This window comes from Myxocyprinus asiaticus, chromosome 39 (genome assembly GCF_019703515.2).
Source record: "Myxocyprinus asiaticus isolate MX2 ecotype Aquarium Trade chromosome 39, UBuf_Myxa_2, whole genome shotgun sequence".
Taxonomy (NCBI): domain Eukaryota; kingdom Metazoa; phylum Chordata; class Actinopteri; order Cypriniformes; family Catostomidae; genus Myxocyprinus; species Myxocyprinus asiaticus.
Genome location: NC_059382.1, coordinates 37234396 through 37256423, shown reverse-complemented (window position 1 = coordinate 37256423; position 22028 = coordinate 37234396). Strand labels below are relative to the sequence as shown.

The window sequence follows — 22028 nt, the reverse complement described above, 5'->3', positions numbered from 1 at the left end:
ATGTGTGTCTCTGTGTTAGAGACTGTCCCTTACATCAACACGCCTCAGGCTTCAACCATCTGTGTATTCAGACACTCAAAGCAAAGGCCAGATATCTAATTCATGCCCTGTGCTGTATGCATTATGCCACTACATGAGGAAAAAGAACATGATCATGCATGTTTAACCTCAAAGCGCATACCATTGTTTCATACATTCAGTACAGTGGGGTCCAAAAGTCTGACCTCACTAATAAAAATGCTTCTACTTTGCATTTTTATAATTTAATAATAATAATAATAAAAATCATAACCACAAATTATCAGCATAACAATGAGTAAAAAATTTAATTGAAAAAATTCAGAGGCAGTGTAAAGAAAGCAAGTGAATTACATGCAATCCTCTTATTTTTCTCTTTCACATGATAATATCAAGTCCAAGCTGACTAATGTGTACAGAAAGTGCAAGCTAGTGCTACCTGTTCAATAAAAACACACACATTACAGTGCATGTATTTTTTTGGGTATGCAATTTCTTATGGTTATATATTTAAAGGGAAAGTTCACCCAAAAATGAAAATTCATTGAACTGACCTACAGAGCTGAGATATTTTTCTAAAATCACACACATCTGAAATGAGGGTGAGTTAATGAGACAATTTTCATTTTTTGGGTGAAATAACCCTTTAAGCTTTGAATATTTCAATTGAAAACATTAGCACAAAATATTTATCATAAAAAATGCAATAATATATATTCACCCTCCAAAGTTCAGTTACAAAATATATACATTTCTTTAAAACTTTTTTTCATCTTTATTCACCTGGCGGAAAAAAAAACAAAAAAACCTCCAGCATTTAAATTACAATACACTGTGGACATTTGGAATATATATATATATATATATATATACACACATATATATATATATATATATATATATATATATATATATATATATATATATATATACACACACATATATATATATATATATATATATATATTCCAAAACAAATCTACAACAACAGTATTAGAACACTTTTGGAATGACATTCTTGGTAATTAATAAATGAAAAAACATGTACAACAGTACCCCCTAGTGGTCACAATGAAGATGACAGCGGCTGTATAGTACACACTAATTATGGCAGAGTACTGTGCCTTTGTATGCATGATCTGAAATCAGTTTTAAAACATTAATATTAGTATGCAAGACTAGAAAATGTGAGTGATGCTTGCCCATGCAAAACTCAATAATTAAGTCCAGAGGTAAGTTCTTTGATAACATTTGTTAATTCTCTCCGGATTTACGGTTTCATTTTCCAGCTCACTCCAGCACCTCTCCCATCATCCTCTGTTTTAGGTGTGGTATGGTAGAGCGTCTCTAGTAACTGTATTTGTTCCCCATCTGAGCTGGCAGCTTTTTCCTCCTTTACAACCTCTAACTCTTCCTCCAAACCCAGCAGTGTTTCCTGCACTCTAGAGGTGACTGGTGTGCTGGAATCTGCGCTCTCATGCAAAGAATTCCCTTCCAGTGAATCGGCACAGTCTGCCTCTGCTGGCCCATGCCTCCGTATGGTTCTGCGATTTTTGGCGTGCCTTGATTGGTTGCAGTGGAGAGTACGTCTGCGATGCCACTGGCTGAGAGACCTCTGTGCTTCTGCACTGAGTTGCCGCTTCGCTAAACGAGGCCTGAAACTGCTGATGTAAAAAAGGGCAGCGTAGAGAGATGTAAGGTAGTACCCACCTGAGCGAGAGAGAGAGAGAGAGAGAGAGAGAGAGAGAGAGAGAGGAATCCATTTTAGAGATGCCATGAAATAAAAATGAGTTATGTGGCCATGTGTGTTAGCGTTTTTTTTTTAATTTTTTTTATGCTAGTGTACTCCTAAAATTCACTTTAAGCAGATTTAAGCATTTAAAATTTGTCTCTCTTCCAGGAAAGCAAACCAAAAATATTGATGACTCAGCTTGCACTACATAGTTTTTGTCCAATCAAATGCCATAAAATGAGAATGTCCCTAACCCTAATGCCACCGACCAGTAAGTACTGTAGCAAATTTTGGTTTTTCTTGTTCAAAGGGGCCATTTCTAGCTAGAAGCATTAAAAGAGGCTGCTAAGGGTCCCCAAACCACCAGGGGGCCCCACAAAGCAAGGTTTTTTTTTTTTTTTTTAAATACAGGGGAAGTGACCCAATTAAGCCCACGTACCATATAAGCCCACTTACTGTTTTATTTTGAAATATAAAAAAGACAAAGCAAAAGAAATATAAATGCTGTTGCTGAGGAAATGCACACATTTGTTGGTAACATTTTACTTTTTATGAGGAGCCAATCAAATGTTTCACTCTTGAGTTATTTGGGAACATGTGCTGCCACTCTTCGGCGGCCATTTCGGAAGTTGCTCCAAAACTTCACTCTTTTTGTTGACCTTAAAAAAGGCAATTTTTCCAGAGTCAGATGAACAAACCAGGAGAGGAATGATAAAAAAATTTTAATTAAGAGATTAATCAATCAAGTAATACTTGATATTTGTATCTGAAAAGATGGATTTCATGAGTATCTGGAGCTCGTGCGGGACACTGCCTGAGTGATGCTCACAAAGATAGATGCATTAAAAGAAAATAAATGAATATATATATAAAAAAATGATAATCACATTAAATGAAAAGATTTAAGAAGCTTCTTGAGCTCAAACAAGATTGTGCACTGTCTGTAATTATAATCCAGAAATATAACTTTCTTGTCATGTGGGCTTATAAGGAACAGTGCCTTTGAAAAGCAGAATAATTATTTTATTTGTTTAAACAACAAGAATAAAAAACACTGTATTTTACAATGTAGAGCATGTTTGTTAATGAAAAAATATTACAATATGTGTTTACCTTGACTCTACTTTAAATTGTTTAGGTTTATTTTCCACTGACCCCTATTTTTCCTAATAAGCCCACTAAGCAAATAACCCATTGAACCTCATATTAAACTGAATTCATTATCAACGCTACATACTGAATCTATTTTCACTGCAGGGAAAAAATGAATAGGCAAAAAAAAAAAAAAAAAAAAAAGTTTATAAGGACCTTCAGATTCAGAAATTCAATATTTCAGTTTCCTGTTTATGATGTTTAAGGTCTAAATCTAAATATCTAAATCAAAACTGAGGTGTTTTTCTTAGTTAAATGTGAAGGGTTTACATTTTTAAAAGCATAGTGGGCTTATTAAGAACACATCTGGAGTTATAAGACCACTCCAGATACAAATAATATTGAAATTAGAAATGTACCTTTATTTATTCAAATAAAAAACAATAATGTCAAAATCTCCAAAAATAGAGTCCAAAAATACACTACTATTAAGAATAAGTGGCACACGTGGCTCTTTAGTTAGTGTAATACCTATATTCAGTTTTTGGATTTCAGAAATGTACAGTACATCTGCAAAGCAGCATCATTAGGTATCCAATCACCAAAGGTGCCATTGTTTTTGTACTGATTTCAAATTATTCTGGGTGTCAGAGACCGTAAATTGTACAGATCTCAAAATAATTTTTTCATCTAAATCCACTAGTGCCCCCAAAATAAGTGGTCATATTGATTTCCATTTATGCAAAACGTTTTTGTATGTGTGTGTCTGTACTCCCTACCCTCTCCTTGTAGTTGTGTGGGGTCCAGCAGCTCCATCATGTAGTCAATGTCAACCTGTAGTGTAGCCACATCGCTACGCAGCAACACCCACGTCAGGCACGGCAGGAAGTCATCTGCCCCGAAAACCACACCTGACAAAAGCAATCAACAGAGTCAAATCTGCTTTCTGACTCACACATTAATTAAATGAAACACCTGACATATAACAGTTAAAAGAGCCAAATCTGCTTTCTAGTACACACACAAATGATGACACAGGTGCAAATTAAAACATAGTTAAGGCTAAACATGTTTTAAATGCCTTGAATGCAAATGAGCAGGAATAATGTTAACCCCTACTCATACTTAATAACTCATTACTTGATTGGATTGATAAATGTTAGCACGTTTTCATTCAGCCCATTGAAGCTGTGGCCCTAGGTTATGCATTAACCCTGTTAATGTCACAAGTATTTGCTGAGATGAGACAGGAAATGTAGGATCTATTTGCAGGCTTTAATAAAAAATGATGACAGTGAAACAACAAATGGGAACTCAAAACAACAACAAACAAGAACTAACAAAAGAATGCAAAAACTAAAGGGTATTTATACAAACAAAAGCTAATGAGGGAATGGAAAACAGGTGAGAACAATAAGGAACAGAGGGCAGTGATGAGGGCAGTGCATACTGGGTAACGTAGTCCGGGGGAAACACTTCAAAATAAGAGTCCTAGGAAACACGAGGGAGACAGACTGTGACAGTTAACAGCATCATATTTTGTCCCTTTAAAATAATAAACTATTTAATAAATTTCATATAAACTTTCAAAATGACATCATAATACCTTCAAGTAATTAACTCTTCAAGTAAGTGTTTTTAAACATTTTATCTTATGTTTTACCATGATTTTGTATAGTAAACAATATTTTCAATAATTTATTATCAATCGAATGCAGTATACATACTGTGGCTCCATCCTCACTTATACATTTTTGTTGGAAACGCATTGATCTCGCTACTTTTATGCCTCTCATCCACACTAGGGCTACATTAATATGTTGTTGTTTGGACATGCCTTGATTTTGCTGTTTACGCCTCTCATCTATACTTGAACGGTGCTGAAAATGGAGCGTTTCAAAAACATTCGCCAATACTGCATTCTTCAGAAAACGATGATGTTAGGTGGCTGAAAACGTTCTCAAATGAAAAAGGATTAGTGTGTGGATGTGGCCAGTGTTCGAATTGTGTCCGAGCTCTTGAGGGGATCTCTAACACTGAACTTTTATGCTCGTAGCAGCCAAAGCATGGGACAGTCTACTCCGATTAAACTGAATAATTACGTCAGACGCACGCATAACTCCCATAGAATCACTACGGGAATTCCTACCAAAATCTCAAAGAATAATTTGATTTATTTATTAAAATGAGTCATTTTGATATTTAAATGAGTTGTAGGACAAGAGTAAGATGTCAGGCTCAATGATAGACAATTTTTTTTAATTGAACCCTTCCTTGGTTTTATGGGTCAATTTGATGCTTTTGAATATTTAACACTGATTTACATCAACTTAACTTTAAGTTTTCAGCCTGAAACTTTATGATGTCCTCCACAGAGGTTTTTAAATTTCATGTATTTATACACAAAGCTACAAAAAGTCCCTACGTTGTCCTTAAGAGTCAAATTGTCCTTTATGTTCAATTTCAAAAGCTTATAATACAGGCTCTGTTTGCTCTGTCTCTCTACCTTTGGTCTTAAATCGTTCGTCTAGGTACAACACTAGAAAAAAAAAATTCTCTATCACCTTCTATTCCAATATACAGTTCTGAAAGTTAGGGGACACCCCAATACAGCTTCAAATATTTACATATTTAATGTACAATATATATATTACAATATTTTACATATTTTAACACATGGAATGTTAGGAGGCCTTGCGACTGAGAACAGATATTAATTATTATTTGGGGATTCTGGGGATTTACCCCTATAATTGTTTTTAAATTAAAAAACAAAAGAAAAACAGAATGGACATTTTCACCATAAAATGGACCAATGTTTGTCATTTTTTTCCTAGCACAGTTTGCTCTTTGGACGCATAAAAAATACAGAGATGGGTATTAGGCCTACTGTCTTTGTTATTCAGTTTATATTGCTGATCCTAGTATTTCACAATTTTCTGCCATATCTTTGGACGCATGAAAATACCACTATGGTTTATTATAAAAAATGTATTTTTTTCTCTCTGATCATGTCACTGCATCACAACTTTACTCTTATTAAAGTGGGGGAGAGATGCTGCTGTGATAGTAAGAGTGAAGAAAGCAAAAATGAAGCATTAAAGTTTAGACTTGTGGTTGGGAAACGGGCCCTAGACCAGCAGTTATGAGCAGCGTCATAATCACACAATCACACCTTTGAATGTTAGATAAATACAGGCAAAACTGTGCATATTAAATGTGCATAATATTAATTAACCTCTAGCGATGGTTTAGTTTTAAGATAAAAGATGATTTAATGTTGTAATCTAGGTGTACTTATAATAATATGTCAAAGAAGAATTGTATTTTACCATTATTGAGAGGTGAAAAATAGGATCCACTCTGCCAGTGTCACTCAGTCACCGTCTGTAAGTTCCTTCAGAAAAGAATTTTCCGCCGTAAAAAAATCGAATGTCGCGTTGTGTCAGCATAAACATTAAAAAAATATATATATAGTTTTATGTTTCTAGTATTCTAGTTTTGATGAAACACCAGGGCCCACCAACCCCCCCCCAATAAATGTGAACACTGGATGTGGCTTAGAATGGCATTTTTCTCCACTGAAAACTGAGCAATTCAAAAACGTTCTCAAGTACTGAATTCTTTGGAAAACAATGGCGTTATGTTGTTTTTATGTTAAAGAGAGTGCCGCACACACATCAGCAGTGAGAGAATCGTGTCTGTACTTCACTCACCAGGTTTAGAATTAGCCTTCATGCTATGGTAGATATTCTTGCAGACTTTGAGCAGGATGTAAACTTTTTTACTAGGTGAGTAGGTCTTATGCATCATGGTCCAGTGTTGCTGGATCTTCTCCATCATGACAGCATCAGGTACCCCAGCACCAGCTGCACCTTCCAGTTCCTCCAGGCTGCGCTTCTCCAGCATGCTCATGTTGGCCTCTAAACGCTGCAGAGTGCCATCATCCCTGTGTGCTGTCTTCAGACACATGTACAGATGAGCGTAAACTGGCTTCAGAGCTACTTTATGTAGGGCGACCTCCAACATAACATCTGAGGACAGGGAGATAAGAAAATCTCTGAATAAAGGAGGTTTTGGTAGAGGAGAGAATCTAAGAAAGAGATCTCATAGTAGAGATCTGTTACTGTATGAGATTCCCTGTTTTTAGTAGTATTTCCATTGTTGAGGAACATTACTTTTGTCATGTGTATTTTGTTGATTCATGTTTTTCATGTCTTTTATTTTGAAAAGTATAGTTCCTGTTCCATGTCATGTGGTTCCCTTGTCATGTGATTTCATGTTTCCCTCCAGGTTCATGTGTCTTGTTTTCATTGGTTCATTGTCTTGTTGTCTTGTTATCAGTTCTGTCTGTTTATTGGTCATTTTTGTCATGTGTTCTCCCATGTCTAGTATTTAAGCCCTCATGTTTTCCATTGTCCCTTGTCAGGTATTGTGATTGTAACTTTGTTGGATAGTTCATGCCATGTCAAGTCTAGTTTAAGTCAAGTCTAGTTTAAGTCAAGTTAAAGTCAAGTTCATGTTCATATTTTGTTCACGTGTGGATTTACAGGTTTTTTGGATTTCACTACTGTAAATAAACTGCACCTGGGTTCCTACATCATCGTCTTTGTCATTGCCAGCAGCAGCAACGTTACAGAATACCTGACCGCCCATAATGAACCCAGCAGTTTGGCTTCTTCGCCTACGTCAGGGGAGTTGTCCCCTGGAGGATTATATAGAGGACTTCTGCGATCTGGCCTGCCGGCTGGACTTTAATGAGGTGGCCCTCAAGGACTGCTTCTGATTTGGACTTAATGAGCCCATCTCTTCTCTGATGCCAGGCGGTCAGAGTACCCACAGCTTGGCTCACTATATCGACCTCATCCTGCAGATTATTGGTTCCACATTCACTGTGGGGGAGGCAGATGCCGAGCCAGAGTCCCACGCCATGGTCGCCGAGCCAGCGTCCCACGCCATGGCCGCCGAGCCAGCGTCCAACGTCATGGCCGCCTAGCCAGCGTCCCACATCATGGCCGCCGAGCCAGCGTCCCACGTCATGGCCGCCGAGCCAGCACCATCTTTTGCTCCTGATCCTGTGCCTGCACCATGCCACATCACAGCAATGCCTCAACCTGCTCCATGCCACACCACAGCAACGCCCGAGCCTGCTCCATGCCAAGCCACAGCAACGCCCGAGCCTGCTCCATGCCACGCCACAGCAACGCCCAAGCCTGCTCCATGCCACGTCACAGCCACGCCCGAGCCTGCTCCATGCCACGTCACAGCCACGCCCAAGCCTGCTCCATGCCACGTCACAGCCACGCCCGAGCCTGCTCCATGCCACGTCACAGCCACGCCCGAGCCTGCTCCATGCCACATCACAGCCACGCCCGAGCCTGCTCCATGCCACGTCACAGCCACGCCTGAGTCTGTTCCATGCCATGTCATGGCCACTTCTGAGCAGTTGGACCTGGAGTTCCCGCCCTTGTACCCACCCTTAGTTCTCCTGAGCAGGCGAGGGGAACTTTTAACCTTCCGACCCAGCCTGGACCTTCTGAGCCCTGGACTCCGCCTTGGCCTGTCGGTCCCTCGACATTGCCTCAGCTCTGCGTTCCCCCGGCTCCAATGCGGTCCTTCAGCCCCTCGTCCCTCTGGCTCCTCCTTGGTCTGTTGGTCACCTGGCTCCGCCTTGGCCTGTCGGTCCCTCGACATTGCCTCAGCTCTGCGATCCCCTGGCTCCAATGCGGTCCTTCAGCCCCTCGTCCCTCTGGCTCCTCCTTGGTCTGTTGGTCACCTGGCTCCGCCTTGGCTCTCCGATTCTCTGGCTGCACCTCGTCCCCACGATCCGTCAGCTCCACCGGGGACCTCTTTCCCTACGGCTCCACCTTAGTCCTCAGTCCCACCGGCTCCGCCTCAGTCTTCTGATCCCCCAGCCCCGCCTTGCTCCTCCGAGCCTCCAGCACCACCTTGGTCCTCCCTGCCATCTGCTTCACCCTGGCCCTTCGAGACTTCGTCTACTCTCCGGGCACCACGGCTCTGCTTTCCATGGCTCCGCCCCTCAAGTCTCTCACAACCCCACCTTCCACAGCTCCATGCCTCGAGCCTCTCAGGGCCCCACCTTCCATTGATTCTGCCCTGGTCCCATGCCCCACGCCCTGTCTCGCCAGGCCACGCCCCACACCTCAAGACCCACCCCCCCCCAGCTCCTTACAGAACTTTGGAACTATGTATGTTTTTTGTGTTTTGTTCATGTGTTGGGGCATCAGGAGCCGCCCCTTTGTGGGGGGGATATGTCATGTGTATTTTGTTGATTCAAGTTTTTCATGTCTTTTGTTTTGAAAAGTTTAGTTCCTGTTTCATGTCATGTGGTTCCCTTGTCATGTGATTTCATGTTTCCCTCCAGGCTCATCTGTCTTGTTTTCATTGGTTCATTGTCTTGTTATCTTGTTATCAGTTCTGTCTGTTCATTGGTCATTTTTGTCATGTGTTCTCCCATGTCTAGTATTTAAGCCCTCATGTTTTCCATTGTCCCTTGTCAGGTATTGTGATTGTAACTTTGTTGGATAGTTCATGCCATGCCATGACATGACATGACAGGGCGTGGGGCATGGGACCAGGGCAGAATCAATGGAAGGTGGGGCCCTGAGAGGCTCGAGGGGTGGAGCTGTGGAAGGTGGGGTTGTGAGAGACTTGAGGGGCGGAGCCATGGAAAGCGGAGCTGTGGTGCCCGGAGAGTAGCCGAAGACTCGAAGGGCCAGGGTGAAGCCGATGGCAGGGAGGACCAAGGTGGTGCTGGAGGCTCGGAGGAGCAAGGCGGGGCTGGGGGATCAGAAGACTGAGGCGGAGCCGGTGGGACTGAGGACTAAGGCGGAGCCGTAGGGAAAGAGGTCCCCGGTGGAGCTGACGGATCGTGGGGACGAGGTGCAGCCAGAGAATCGGAGAGCCAAGGCGGAGCCAGGTGACCAACAGACCAAGGAGGAGCCAGAGGGACGAGGGGCTGAAGGACCGCATTGGAGCCGGGGGAACGCAGAGCTGAGGCAATGTTGAGGGACCAACAGGCCAAGGCGGAGTCCAGGGCTCAGAAGGTCCAGGCTGGGTCGGAAGGTTGAAAGTTCCCCTTGCCTGCTCAGGAGAACTAAGGGTGGGTACAAGGGCGGGAACTCCAGGTCCAACTGCTCAGAAGTGGCCATGATATGGCGTGGAACAGACTCAGGCGTGGCTGTGACGTGGCATGGAGCAGGCTTGGGCGTGGCTGTGACGTGGCATGGAGCAGGCTTGGGCGTTGCTGTGGCGTGGCATGGAGCAGGCTCGGGCATTGCTGTGGCGTGGCATGGAGCAGGCTCGGGCATTGCTGTGGTGTGGCATGGAGCAGGCTGAGGCATTGCTGTGATGTGGCATGATGCAGGCACAGGATCAGGAGCAAAAGATGGTGCTGGTTCGGCGGCCATGACGTGGGATGCTGGCTCGGCGGCCATGACGTGGGACGCTGGCTAGGCGGCCATGACGTTGGACGCTGGCTCGGCAGCCATGGCGTGGGACGCTGGCTCGGCGACCATGTTCATGTTTTTGTCATGTGTTCTCCCATGTCTAGTATATAAGCCCACATGTTTTCCATTTTCTCTTGTCACGTATTGTGATTGTAACTTTGTTTTATAGTTCATGCCATGTCAAGTCTACTTTATGTCAAGTTCATGTATTTTTCACGTGTGGATTTACGGGTTTTTTGGATTTCACTTCTGTAAATAAACTGAACCTGGTTTCCTATGTCATCGTCTTTGTCATTGCCAGCAGCAGCAACGTTACAACTTTTAAGTAATGGGTTATTGCACTGCTTCTAAAACAAGTAACTACTGTAAATGTGTTTCATTGTGACTTTTTCTTTACTTTTTTTTTTTTTTAAACATTTACTTTTTATCTCTTATCTCACTTTTTATCTTTTGATCATTGTTGGCCAAGGCTCTCTCTTTCCAGAACAGCAGTGCTATGTGTTGGTTAAAAGTTTGGTTTTCTTTTTTTTATTTCCAGAAACGTACTCCACTGTAAAGATCTAGTGTATGCGTTAAACAATGTGTACAAAAATGCAGGAGAAAACGTGTCCCATATGAATCCTAAAGGGACACAGCATTTCATCTTTTAATATGGGATGATCCCATACTATATGGGAAGGGTGGCAACCCTATGTGGCAAGAATCATTAGTCCTCAGGGGATAATTTGAATTACATTCAAATGCCTGTGCCATTAAACCGGATGTGAATAAACGTGTCGACAGTTTAACTAACTTACCTAACTTGTTTAGTAAGATTCTTTTAAAATTGTTGCTCTGCCATGATACAAGTTGACCTAAAATAGAAAACTGACTGTAGAAGAATAGAGCTAAACATCCGCTATATAGTACTTATAAGTACTTGTGTTGTGTTATGAGTTGCTTAAAAGACTTTTGCCACATTTGACCTGATAAACCTCAGGTGCACTGTCTAGGCCCACGTGATAATGTTACGGGAAAAGGCGAGTTTTATAATTGTCAATTGTAATACAATAATTGTATTTAATACAGTAATTGTATTTGATTTGTAAATATATAGAATACAAAATAATGCACTTATTTGATAAAGAAACACTTGTTTTAAAAACAATTCTTAAAGAAAGCATTACCCACTGGCCAGTTTTTTTTATTTTTTATTATTATTATTTATTATTTATTATTATTATAATTTTTTTTACTTTTAATGCAAAGGACCCCCAAAAATCATGATCCCCATGCGAAGGACACCCTTTCTAAAATATAAAGACAGCTATATATTTACAGTGCATATAGTATATTAAGACCCTTTACTATGTGATATTGTAAAGACAACATGTTGTTTGAAAAATTAAATAATTATAAATATTAAATAATTAAGAAAGATGCAAAGTAAAAGTATTCTGAAATTGTATGCATGTATTGCAAAGAAGGAAAGATTAAAAACACTTAAAAGGATAGTTCACCCAAAAATAAAAATTCTCTCATGATTTACTCACCCTCCTGGCATCCCAGATGTGTATGACTTTCTTTCTTCTGCAGAACACAAATTATGATTTTTAAAAGAATATTTCAGCTCTGTAGGTCCATACAATGCAAGTGAATGGGTGGCTAAATTTTGAAGCTCCAAAATCCACATAAAGGGAGCATAAAAGTAATCTATATGACTCCAGTGGTTAAATCCATGTGTTCAGACACTATATGATAGGTGAGGGTGAAAAACAGATCAATATTTAAGACATTTTTTTAAAGAAATTCTCCTCCCTGCCCAGTAGGGGGCGATAAGCATGAAGAATGTGAATCACCAAAAACACAAGAAGGAGAAAGTGAAGGAAAAAGGGCTTAAATATTGATCTGTTTCTCACCCACACCCATTATATCGCTTCAGAAGATATGGATTTAACCAATAGAGTCATCTGGAGTCCTTTACATGTTTCCCTTATGTGGATTTTGGAGCTTCAAAATTTTTCCACCCATTCACTTGCATTGTATGGACCTACAGAGCTGAGATATTCTTCTAAAAATTTTCATTTTATGTTCTGCTGAAGAAAGAAAGTCATACACATCTGGGATGGCATGAGGGTGAATAAATGATGAGAGAATTTTAATGTTTTGGGTGAACTAACCCTTTAAGCCCAAAGTATACCTTGGTCTGATGCGAACGCTGAGCGTCATCAAATCTGGTCATCAGCAGAATGTTTGAGCATTGAATGCGTATAGCATGATTTTTCTAATCTTACATCTTTGAACGTGCAGACCGCACATGCACCTGGAAATATTTGCATGAATTGCCGGGCCCACAAGGTGGCAATACTCACATTTGAACCGTTGCTGTCATGAACTAGAAGATGTAATCGCGGGTAAATAACAGGAGACAAAGTTAAAAACAACAACAGTGCATTTTTTCATCAAGAGCTCGTGTTTGAGGTCAGGAGATACAGTACCTGCATTTGTATAACTTGGGTCTGAAGGAATATAAAGACATCATTATGGGTCTAAACTCCAGAAGAGAAATAGTCCATGGTCTTATAACACTCATAGTGTGCATGCGCCAACCGCCACTGTATGCGTGCACCGTCGCATTCGACTGTACACAGACGATAATCGTTCACCAGAGCTGAGAAAACTCAGCTCATTTCAACTGTAAGTTCTGTATATGCAAAGAAAGTTGTTCCTTGTGGTTAAATTGAGCTTGTTTAACAAAACCAAAGTGAAATATTTTTGCGGTTGTTACTACATTATATATTTGGGTCACAAGACAATGGAATGTTTTCATACTTCTCACCTGCATACCTAAAAAACTTTTTTTATGGCAGAGATGTACGTTTTTCATGAAATGCAGTGCATACTCTGACAGTACTCGATTTCGGACACAGCACTGGTGTAAGGCAAGCAATGTGTTCCTTTACTTGACACTTCCAAAAAACTGTAATCTGAATACATATCATGTGTTACATGTATTGTACTACTCCCAAAATTGTGTATCTCCAATTCATACCCAGTTCAAAATCAGATGTGTCTCCAAGGCTGTCTGTGATGCTTTGGATCTCTGGGTAATCGAACAGGGTTTCTCTTAGAGCAGTTAGAGATGAACGCACTTCCTGTAGCATCTCAGTGCAGGTCACCCCAGGAGTTGTCCCACCTGCAAGAGTTTGCTCTATATATCCCCTGATGGCCTCTGCAAAAACCCCACCCTTACGTTCTGCCATCTCCTGAACACGTTTACTCAGTCGTCGCTGTGGTGATATGAGTCTGCCCAGAGCCTGACCCACTGCCGAGAGTCGGTTCTTCACCTTATCTGCCAAAGGGAGGCGGGGCGAATGTTGGGATGGGAAAGGGCATATGGCTGGTTCAGGCTCCTCGTCTATACTACTAACTGACAGGGAGTCCAGCTCTAAGCAGGGTGGGTGAAGCTGAAAGGTAGGAGGTGGTGCCTTCAGCCATATCTTGTCCTCTATCCATGACACACGATGTGGTGACTGTGGAAGAGGACTGTGGATGGAGTATACACTTGCCCTTTTGAGAGGGTCTTGCTGGCTGGAATCACTTCCCCTGCGAAGCACAACTCCACCTGGGGAAGCTAGAGACACTGGACACTTCTCAAATGACCCTTTGAGAAGAAACAAAGAGATAAACTTACATTACATGGCCATAAGTGTATGGACACCCAAACTCTACAAATATCTTATTTCAAAACCATAGGCATTAATAGGGAGGTGGTCCTCCCATTGCTGCCATAACAGCTTCCACTCTTCTGGGAAGGCTTTCCACTAGATGTTGGAATTGGATGCAGGGATTTTCTCCCATTCAGATTCAAGAGCATCAGTGAGGTCAGGCACTGATGTTGGGTGATAGGGCATAGCTGTAGGGCATAGCAGTTGCCGTTCCAATTCATCCCCAAGGTGTTCAATGGGGATGAACACCTTTTTTTTCACACCAGACTAAGTAAACTATTTTACTGGTGTTACACCCTATTCTGATGAAAATATTTGTCTAAGGAGATTGCATTTATCTTATGCATCTGTTAGTAATGGTTCTAGCTGAAATAGCAAATCCTTTCATTTGAAGGGGGTGTCCACATACTTTTATAATTACAATTGCCTCAACTTTATTTGTAGAATCTATTACAGTATTTTAAACATAATTGTTGGATCCTTGAAATCACACATAGCCAAAGCGAACAAAAAACTGGTGACCACTGCCTCTGTCACAGTCAAAACTGTAGAGTTCTCCTTACCTAGGGAAGTTGGCCTCTGTTTTAGTCCCCTCCCATCCCATGCTCTTGTACTGCTTAATCGCCTCTCTTGTCTCAAGCTGACTGGATGATTGGCAAGATGTGGGCTGGTTGAAGAATGAGTCAGCCAATCATCACCATGCTCATGGAGGTACAAAGGATTGATGAAACACAGTGCACCACTGGCCCCTGTAAGCTACCAACAAAGAGAAACAAAAAGATAATATTTTCCATAGGTGACTCCAACAATACAGAATATAACCACAAGCGGCAATTATTGGGGTCCTAGCAAATATGAAAAGTGCAGAAAATGAACACAATAACCAAATCTGAAGAATACATCCTATGGATACAGTTGTTTTATTGGAAATGTAAACTTCCTTGACCACAGTTGCACAGGTTTGGTGATTTTCTTAAGTTATAGTGCCCCTAGAACTGTAAATTGGTGGATGAACATTGCACTCCCAATATACAGGTCAATACGTCATTATGGGCCACACCCAAACTCCTATAAAGTAATTTGATTCACCAAACAAATTGAGGAATCAAAATGCATTTGATAACTTTTTGTCAGGTGTGCCTCCAAAAACATAGGTTTTACACATTTCTAAATGCTACCTCTATATTGGCACTCTCAGAGGAATTTAGCTTATAGCTCAAAAGGTTTCTGAGATATAAACATAAATGTAAAAGTATTCATTATTCCTTGACCATTTTCTATTGGTCAATTCTCAGAAAGAAAAAACAAATTGGTGCAGAGCCTCTTGTTGACACCCTACACATATATACCAAAGAAGTGCACAAGTTAAATTACTGGCTACTGAATATTGATTGGCAGTTGGTGGTCATTTTTGTTTCTTTGTCCCGTTAATAATTTTAGAATATGTTAGCACTTGCACCTAAGAGAATGCTTGCAAAATCTCAACTTCCTCAATCTTGTGGTTGCAAAGTTATGTTTTATATTTGTAGCACCCCTTGTGGGCATGCATCCTCAGAATGTTTGGATGTGTACCAACTTCATAAAGTTTGGACTTTGTGTTCAAAAGGTATAGGTCCATTAGTCATGCAGCGTCATTGCTTGGGCCCCTAATAATACAAGAGCTGCTTTTAATAGCAATTCAAGTAATGAATTGACAAACACAATCTTCATTCCTGTGTTGACAAATTTCTTATTCAAATAGGAAGTTGATGTGGGACATATCGAAAGGCTTGCCCTGTTTTTATAAAAGCCAATAGCCTTTGGTGTACATCACAATGTGGCAAAACCACACTTGACAGCTTGTGTCATGGAAGCAATGTCATGAAAATGATTTGCCACCAAGGCACCACCTGCAGACCTGTAAGAATCAGAGAGTGATGAAGAAGTAAATGAACCTGCATTCGATTTTGGAGGTTGGTCATAATCTAGTCAAGATCCAAGGCTGGCAGTTCTGATGAAGAAGCACTCTACCATCATCGGGAGCATTAATGTGTTCAAATGGCAGGCTGTCAAATTGATAGCTTCCAATTTTGTGTATTTGAGATACTGTCTGCTGATTATTGTAGCATTAGTGACATTTCCATTGTAGACAGTATTTTATTGGACAAGTGAGGAGATTATCAGTTAAAGCATCAATATTTTTGGTCTATTTTCCCAGAAGAGAAAGATATTAAATGTGTATATCTGCTAAAACATTATTTTGTCAACTTTTAGAAGTAAACTAGCATACAGATGACCTCAAAGCTAACAGACATGGATAGGCTACAAAACTCAGATTTTTTTATTTCACAGGGTCTTTAAATCTGTGACATGCATAACAAGGTTGCGCAAAGGCTGTGAATTCAGAGACAGTAGATTGAAAATTCTGCTGCTGAAATCGGTCTGTGCTTATCAAAATTTGAATCACTGCCCCCCAGTGGCCAAAGCTAAAAGTGTTGTTGGACATATGAACATATGTGAGTTTCAGTTTTCTCTGTGAAATTTCCACAGAGTGGACACAAAATTCATACAGAAAATAAAATGCATTATTAAAATTAAAATGTATAATTAAAAATTTGTTAAAATATAAGTCAATTAAAGCAGCGACAACAGACATTAAAAGGTCAGTATCACCTGTATAGTGCACATGACAGTTTTTGGCATTTCTACTAAGCCTGGTGTTCCCGGAGTCATACTGCTGATCTGTGGATCTGAAGAAGAACACAGCCAAGCTTCTGAAAGACACGCACACACAAACCCTTGAGAATGACAGTTTGATTAACAGCATGGAACAGAGAATAGGGAATGACAGGCCAGGTACTGACTTGGACCAGGTGGACTGACGATATGGTCTGGTAAACTGTTAAGGTTGTAAACCCATGAAGCAACCAGTAAACAAACAGTTAACACATCCCTGAGAGAAAGATGTGTAGATAAATAACAACTGAAAAACATATTTAACTGAAACCTAACATTTTGCGTAACACAGTGAAACAGCACAAACAAAAATGTACTACAACACACAATAGTACCTAGTACCTTGGAGTACCACAAAAGTACCTCTTCCTCATCTACTTAAACATTTCCTTGCCACTGTTGACTTTGGCTTACTCAGTGGAGGTTTGTAAGGCACTATTCTTTATAAAGCTGCTTTGTAAAAATGTGCATTGTGAAAAGCACTATTCAAATAAGTTTAATTGAACAGGGGTACAACTGTATGTAAACTGTATGGCATATGAATATGGTAATCATTCAACACCACTGTACATGTAAAGGGTTAATGTGCTTCCATTCGGTAATTATTGCAAAATAAACCCCTTCATGCAGTCTTGTTTCACCCTGGAGTTGTGATAATGACTGGCTGACTGTACATTATCCCACTTATTACATGGCTACTCACCAAATAAATGAATAGTCACGAAATATCGATTTGAGACCATAGATTGATACAACATGAGAGATATGAAAGTAGTAGAGTTATGTAGGAAATCAGTTGTGTGGGACAATGGTCAATTATACAGTCATCATACAAAAATATTTGACAGCTGAATGCGATTCTGCAGTCAGAATCAAGTATTACAGAGAACTGTGTAATAAATCAAAGTATCTAATGCCACCATTGTACTGTACTATAACTGTTTTGAAAGGAAAACAATTAAATATAAAAAGGCTAACTCTTTTCTCCTTCTCGACTATCAGTTATTATCTACTGTTGGAAATGGGTGCTCAATGTTTCCAAAAATAGGTTCTTTATCAATAGCTGCTAAATAAAAATAACTCATGCCCACCTGCTCAGAGTGTAGAAATGCAGCAGCTGAAAGAGAGCCGGGAACGCCAGAGGAGATGCTTTCAGCTGAACAGCTGTGAAGGAAAGAATACAAGACAACTAGTGAGTCAGACTCATACAGAGAAACTGAACAGACTGGTCAGGAAAACACACACATGTAATAAGGAAACAGGAAGAAGACTGCAGGGTTCATGGTGTGCACTTAAGTGCATGCACAAATAGAGTACAAACCTTTGTGCACAATTTATTGACATTGTGGAGAGGAATTTTTGAAGAATCATTAGGCAACTCCTGCCATGCAATGACATTTCATAGTGACCAAATCTATCAAGCACCAAAATGAACAAAAAGCACTACAGAATTATAATGATAGTAGTCCATATGACAAGTGATTTTTGTGGGGAAAAGACCAAAATTGTTGTCATTCACTGATTATCTTCCCGTCCATCGAAAGCTTGTGTCTTCACTTAAATAATAGTGCAGAAGCATTATTGATGGCAAAAGGGCATTGCTTCTAACGTGTGCAATAACTGAATGCGGCGTGTCATTTTTGAATTCTAGACGTGACCGTGGACAATTCTTGGGTCACAAAAAAATAAAATAAAAAAATCACTTGAAAGATATTTTTTTAAGATATTCACTAAAAAGTACTAGCTGATAAGAGTCATTCGTCTAGGAGGTAGTGCTGTATGTTTCACTATATAGAATCAAAAGAACGGACTCATAAGAGTCATTGTTCAGATATGTGACTCCACAGTTATGATAAAGGGCGTTTAGATGATGCCGTCGTTTCGAAGCAAAGATTTCAATTAATGAACGAGTCGTTCATTTGTGTTGGTTCTTTTGAATCAGCCGTACCTACTAAAGAAAGAACCGATCTGCAGGAATGAGTCAGACAGCTCTTACAGGGAGAGTGAGCAGCGCCTCTTCACTCTATCCCGGTCATTCTTCCTGTTCAAGGGATATGAAAACATTTAAACATGTTAATGACTTGTGTTTTTTATGAGTCTCTGATCTCGAGTTCAAGTCAATTCTCAAGTCATTTGTTTACAAGTCCGAGTCGAGTCGCGATTAATTTTTTTTGCAGACTCGAGTTTCCATCTCTAGCGCTGTATGTTTTGTGGTGTAGAATCAAAAGAACGGATTCATAAGAGTCAATCATTTGGGAATCATGATACATTGGTCATGCTGTATATTTCATGCTGTAGATTAAAAAAGAACCGACTCATAAGAGTCTTTTTTTTTTGTGTGTGTTGCAAATCTGACTACTCCAGCCACTCTGTATTTTTTTGGCTATAGATTACAAAAAACATGTTCGTGAGAGTAATTTGTTCGGGAATCAGACTACATTGGTCGTACTGTATGTTTTGTGCTGTAGATCAAAAATAAACGACTCGCAAGAGTCATTTGTTCAGGAATCAGACTGCACTGGTCGCGCTGCATGTTTTGCGGTGTAGAATCAAAAGAACTGAACCATAAGAGTCATTTGTTCAGTAATCAGACTACATTGGTCACTCTGTATTTTCTGCGGTGTAGAATCAAAAGAACTGACTCATTAGAGTAATTTGTTCGGGAATCAGACAACACTGGTCACGCTGTATGTTTTGCGTTGTAGAATGAATAAACTGACTCATAAGAGTCATTCGTTCGGCAATCGGACAACAGTGGTAGCACTGTATGATTTCCGCTGTAGATTCAAAAAGAACCGACTCATTTGTTTGTGAAGCTGACTACTCCGGCCAAGCTGTATATTTGGCGGTGTTGAATCAAAAGAATCAACTCATAAAGTATTTTTTTCAGGAATTGGACTACTCTGGCCCTTATGTTATGCACTGCAAATGTAGTAGTTATTTTACAGTGTTTAGCCTGAATGGTAGTGCTGGATACAATGGATTTTAGTACAGTGTTCTGTCTGCGTTGGCAGAAAAATCTATCTTAAAGAATATTTAATGGAACAGAAAGTCATGAACATCATTCGCTTCTGGCTTTTTAAAATAAACTAAAATAAAGATTCTTGGTTACCAATCACATGTGAGTTTACTGGGGTCTTTTTCTCATGAGAAATTCAGAGAAGCAGAAAACTGAAACAAAAGTCTCTATTTAATAATAAGAAACAAGTGGGATGTTAAAGAGATCTAATTTGTGACTTTTTCCCCACAGGCTAACATCATGATGAAATGGCTTTTCAGTACCTGCTCCAGTGGCAAAGATGGGGAAGTCTTTGACTGGCTCACCATCTCACTCAACAGACATGCACAGCAGCTAGTCTTGTGAGGAAGACCCCTGGACCACCAAGAAGATCTGCGTAAAGGCACATTTTCATCAGTTTGCAGTGATGTGTGTAAAAATGAAAGGGTTTTTGGCATTTTTTATATATATATCATACAGAGATGATATGTTATTGTCATATTTTTATAAATTCATTACATCAGCATTTATTTTAGTGTGTGATACAACCAGTTTTGACTTGAAGGAAATGCTAAAACAATACGTATGGCATCTCATCCTGTTTGTTTCATTGCTTTTCCCTAATGTGAATCTTCAAAAATAATTTTCAAATAGTTGCTGTGACTTTCTATATTTGCTGACTCTTCAGTAAAACATTGGATATATTGATCAAGATTGATATTATGTCTGATAAACTGGGGGATAATAATGTAAAAATAATTGTAATAATTATTATATTACGTTTTTTAAGAAATGTTGAACAGGATACAGCATTTACCAGCAAAAGCACTGAACAAAGACAATTCCATAATGCTTTATAATCGTAATTATTTATTAAAATAAATTATGAAGATGTTTGCATTCCCTCAGGGCAGCAGAATCTACACTTTCACAAACTGTAGAATCGTTCTTACCTTAAATTATCATGGCCCTTTAAAAAAAAAAAAAAAACACTTTCTCTGCCTCTCTTTATCAGAGTCACTCTTACAGTCATCTTTCTTGCACTCTTCCCTTATCTAACTATACTTCTGCAATTGTCTGTGACACAACAGCAGTTTTTTTTTTTTTTTTTTCAACACAGTTAAGAAGTTACATTTACAGTTTGTTCTAGGGCTGTCTTAAACAGTACTGCTAAAATACAGTTTGGTTAAGTTTTTATTTATTGTAAAAACAGTTACTGTTACGCCACATGTGAAAATCCTTATTGCTCCATTTTTTCAAAGATATTTTTTCATTACAAATTATATTATCAGCATAACAATTTGACTGAAAATTTGAATTGAAAAAATAACAACATGAATTTAAGACTTTTCAGAAGTATTTGAACTGGTATTCACACTTTTAATGAAAGCATGCACTGGCATGGACTCCTCAAATTTGTGCAAAACCTGATGATCCATGTTATTCCAGCATTATTTAAGAATATTCCAAAGAGAATTTTGTGTGCTTCAATGGAAACAGGAAAATCTGACCTGTCACAAATTTGCTTATTTTAATTAGCAACCTAAAAATAGCGCAGAATCTGATATATTTTGGGGGGGTTATCCTGCATTTTTTGGAGTGTCAAAAAAACAACATTACTTTACAAATGTTGGAACTCGGCGATATACTGATACCTGTTTTTTTTTTTGTTTGTTTTTTTTCTGTTATGTTGCAGTTCAAATATAAGTTACAAAATGATCAAAAATTGACAATTTTCACAGAATTCCTATTTTATTAAATAATCACTATAAACAAATTTTTAGCTCTCACATTGTTAAAAACGGTCAAAAATCTTACATTTCACATCCTACAAATAAGTAAAGGCTGTCTATTAATAAGGATCCTTTTGCCATTGTAAGGGGCAGTTCTTTTTCATGAACTAAAGCATCTCTGCATGTTAGCATTTAGGGCCCTATGAAATGCTTTATTTATTTATTTATTTATTTATTTTTATACAAATTCTGTGTTTTCTGTTTTATTTTTTCTGAATTCCATATTCAACAGTTTAATTACATTTTATCATCAAAAGGGTGTCTAAATTAATAAATTAAAACTTGAATCAAATGAAAATAGAATTATTCATTTTCAACATAACATTGAGACATGGGAGTTATTTTTGTCAAATAAAGTGCTGCACAAAAAAGCATCACAGATGTAAGATACTGTGTCTTTTCCAGTTTAAATGAACCTTATATTTTGGTGGAAAACTTAGTGAAGCCTTTCCAGTTTTTATGTTTTTGAAGACCTCCAGAATAGCAGGTTGCTACATGACTCAA

At 39.2% G+C, this 22028-nt stretch overlaps 1 protein-coding gene across 2 annotated transcripts; it reads right to left on the bottom strand.

The window, feature by feature from the left end:
- Positions 1-298: 298 nt before the first annotated feature.
- Positions 299-20063, bottom strand: rinl (Ras and Rab interactor-like). Of its 2 annotated transcripts, XM_051678523.1 has the most exons (8): positions 20016-20063; positions 17825-17897; positions 16671-16771; positions 14582-14774; positions 13343-13954; positions 6559-6876; positions 3622-3753; positions 299-1728 (listed from the first exon to the last, which is right to left on the bottom strand). In XM_051678523.1, the coding sequence occupies exons 3-8, from the start codon at positions 16728-16730 to the stop codon at positions 1289-1291; spliced, it is 1755 nt and encodes a 584-aa protein (XP_051534483.1). In that variant the 5' UTR covers positions 16731-16771; positions 17825-17897; positions 20016-20063; the 3' UTR covers positions 299-1288. The 2 variants fall into 2 exon arrangements, with proteins under 2 accessions (XP_051534483.1, XP_051534482.1); XM_051678522.1 differs by lacking the exon at positions 20016-20063 and having other exon boundaries at positions 17825-17964.
- Between the last annotated feature and the right edge of the window lie 1965 nt (positions 20064-22028).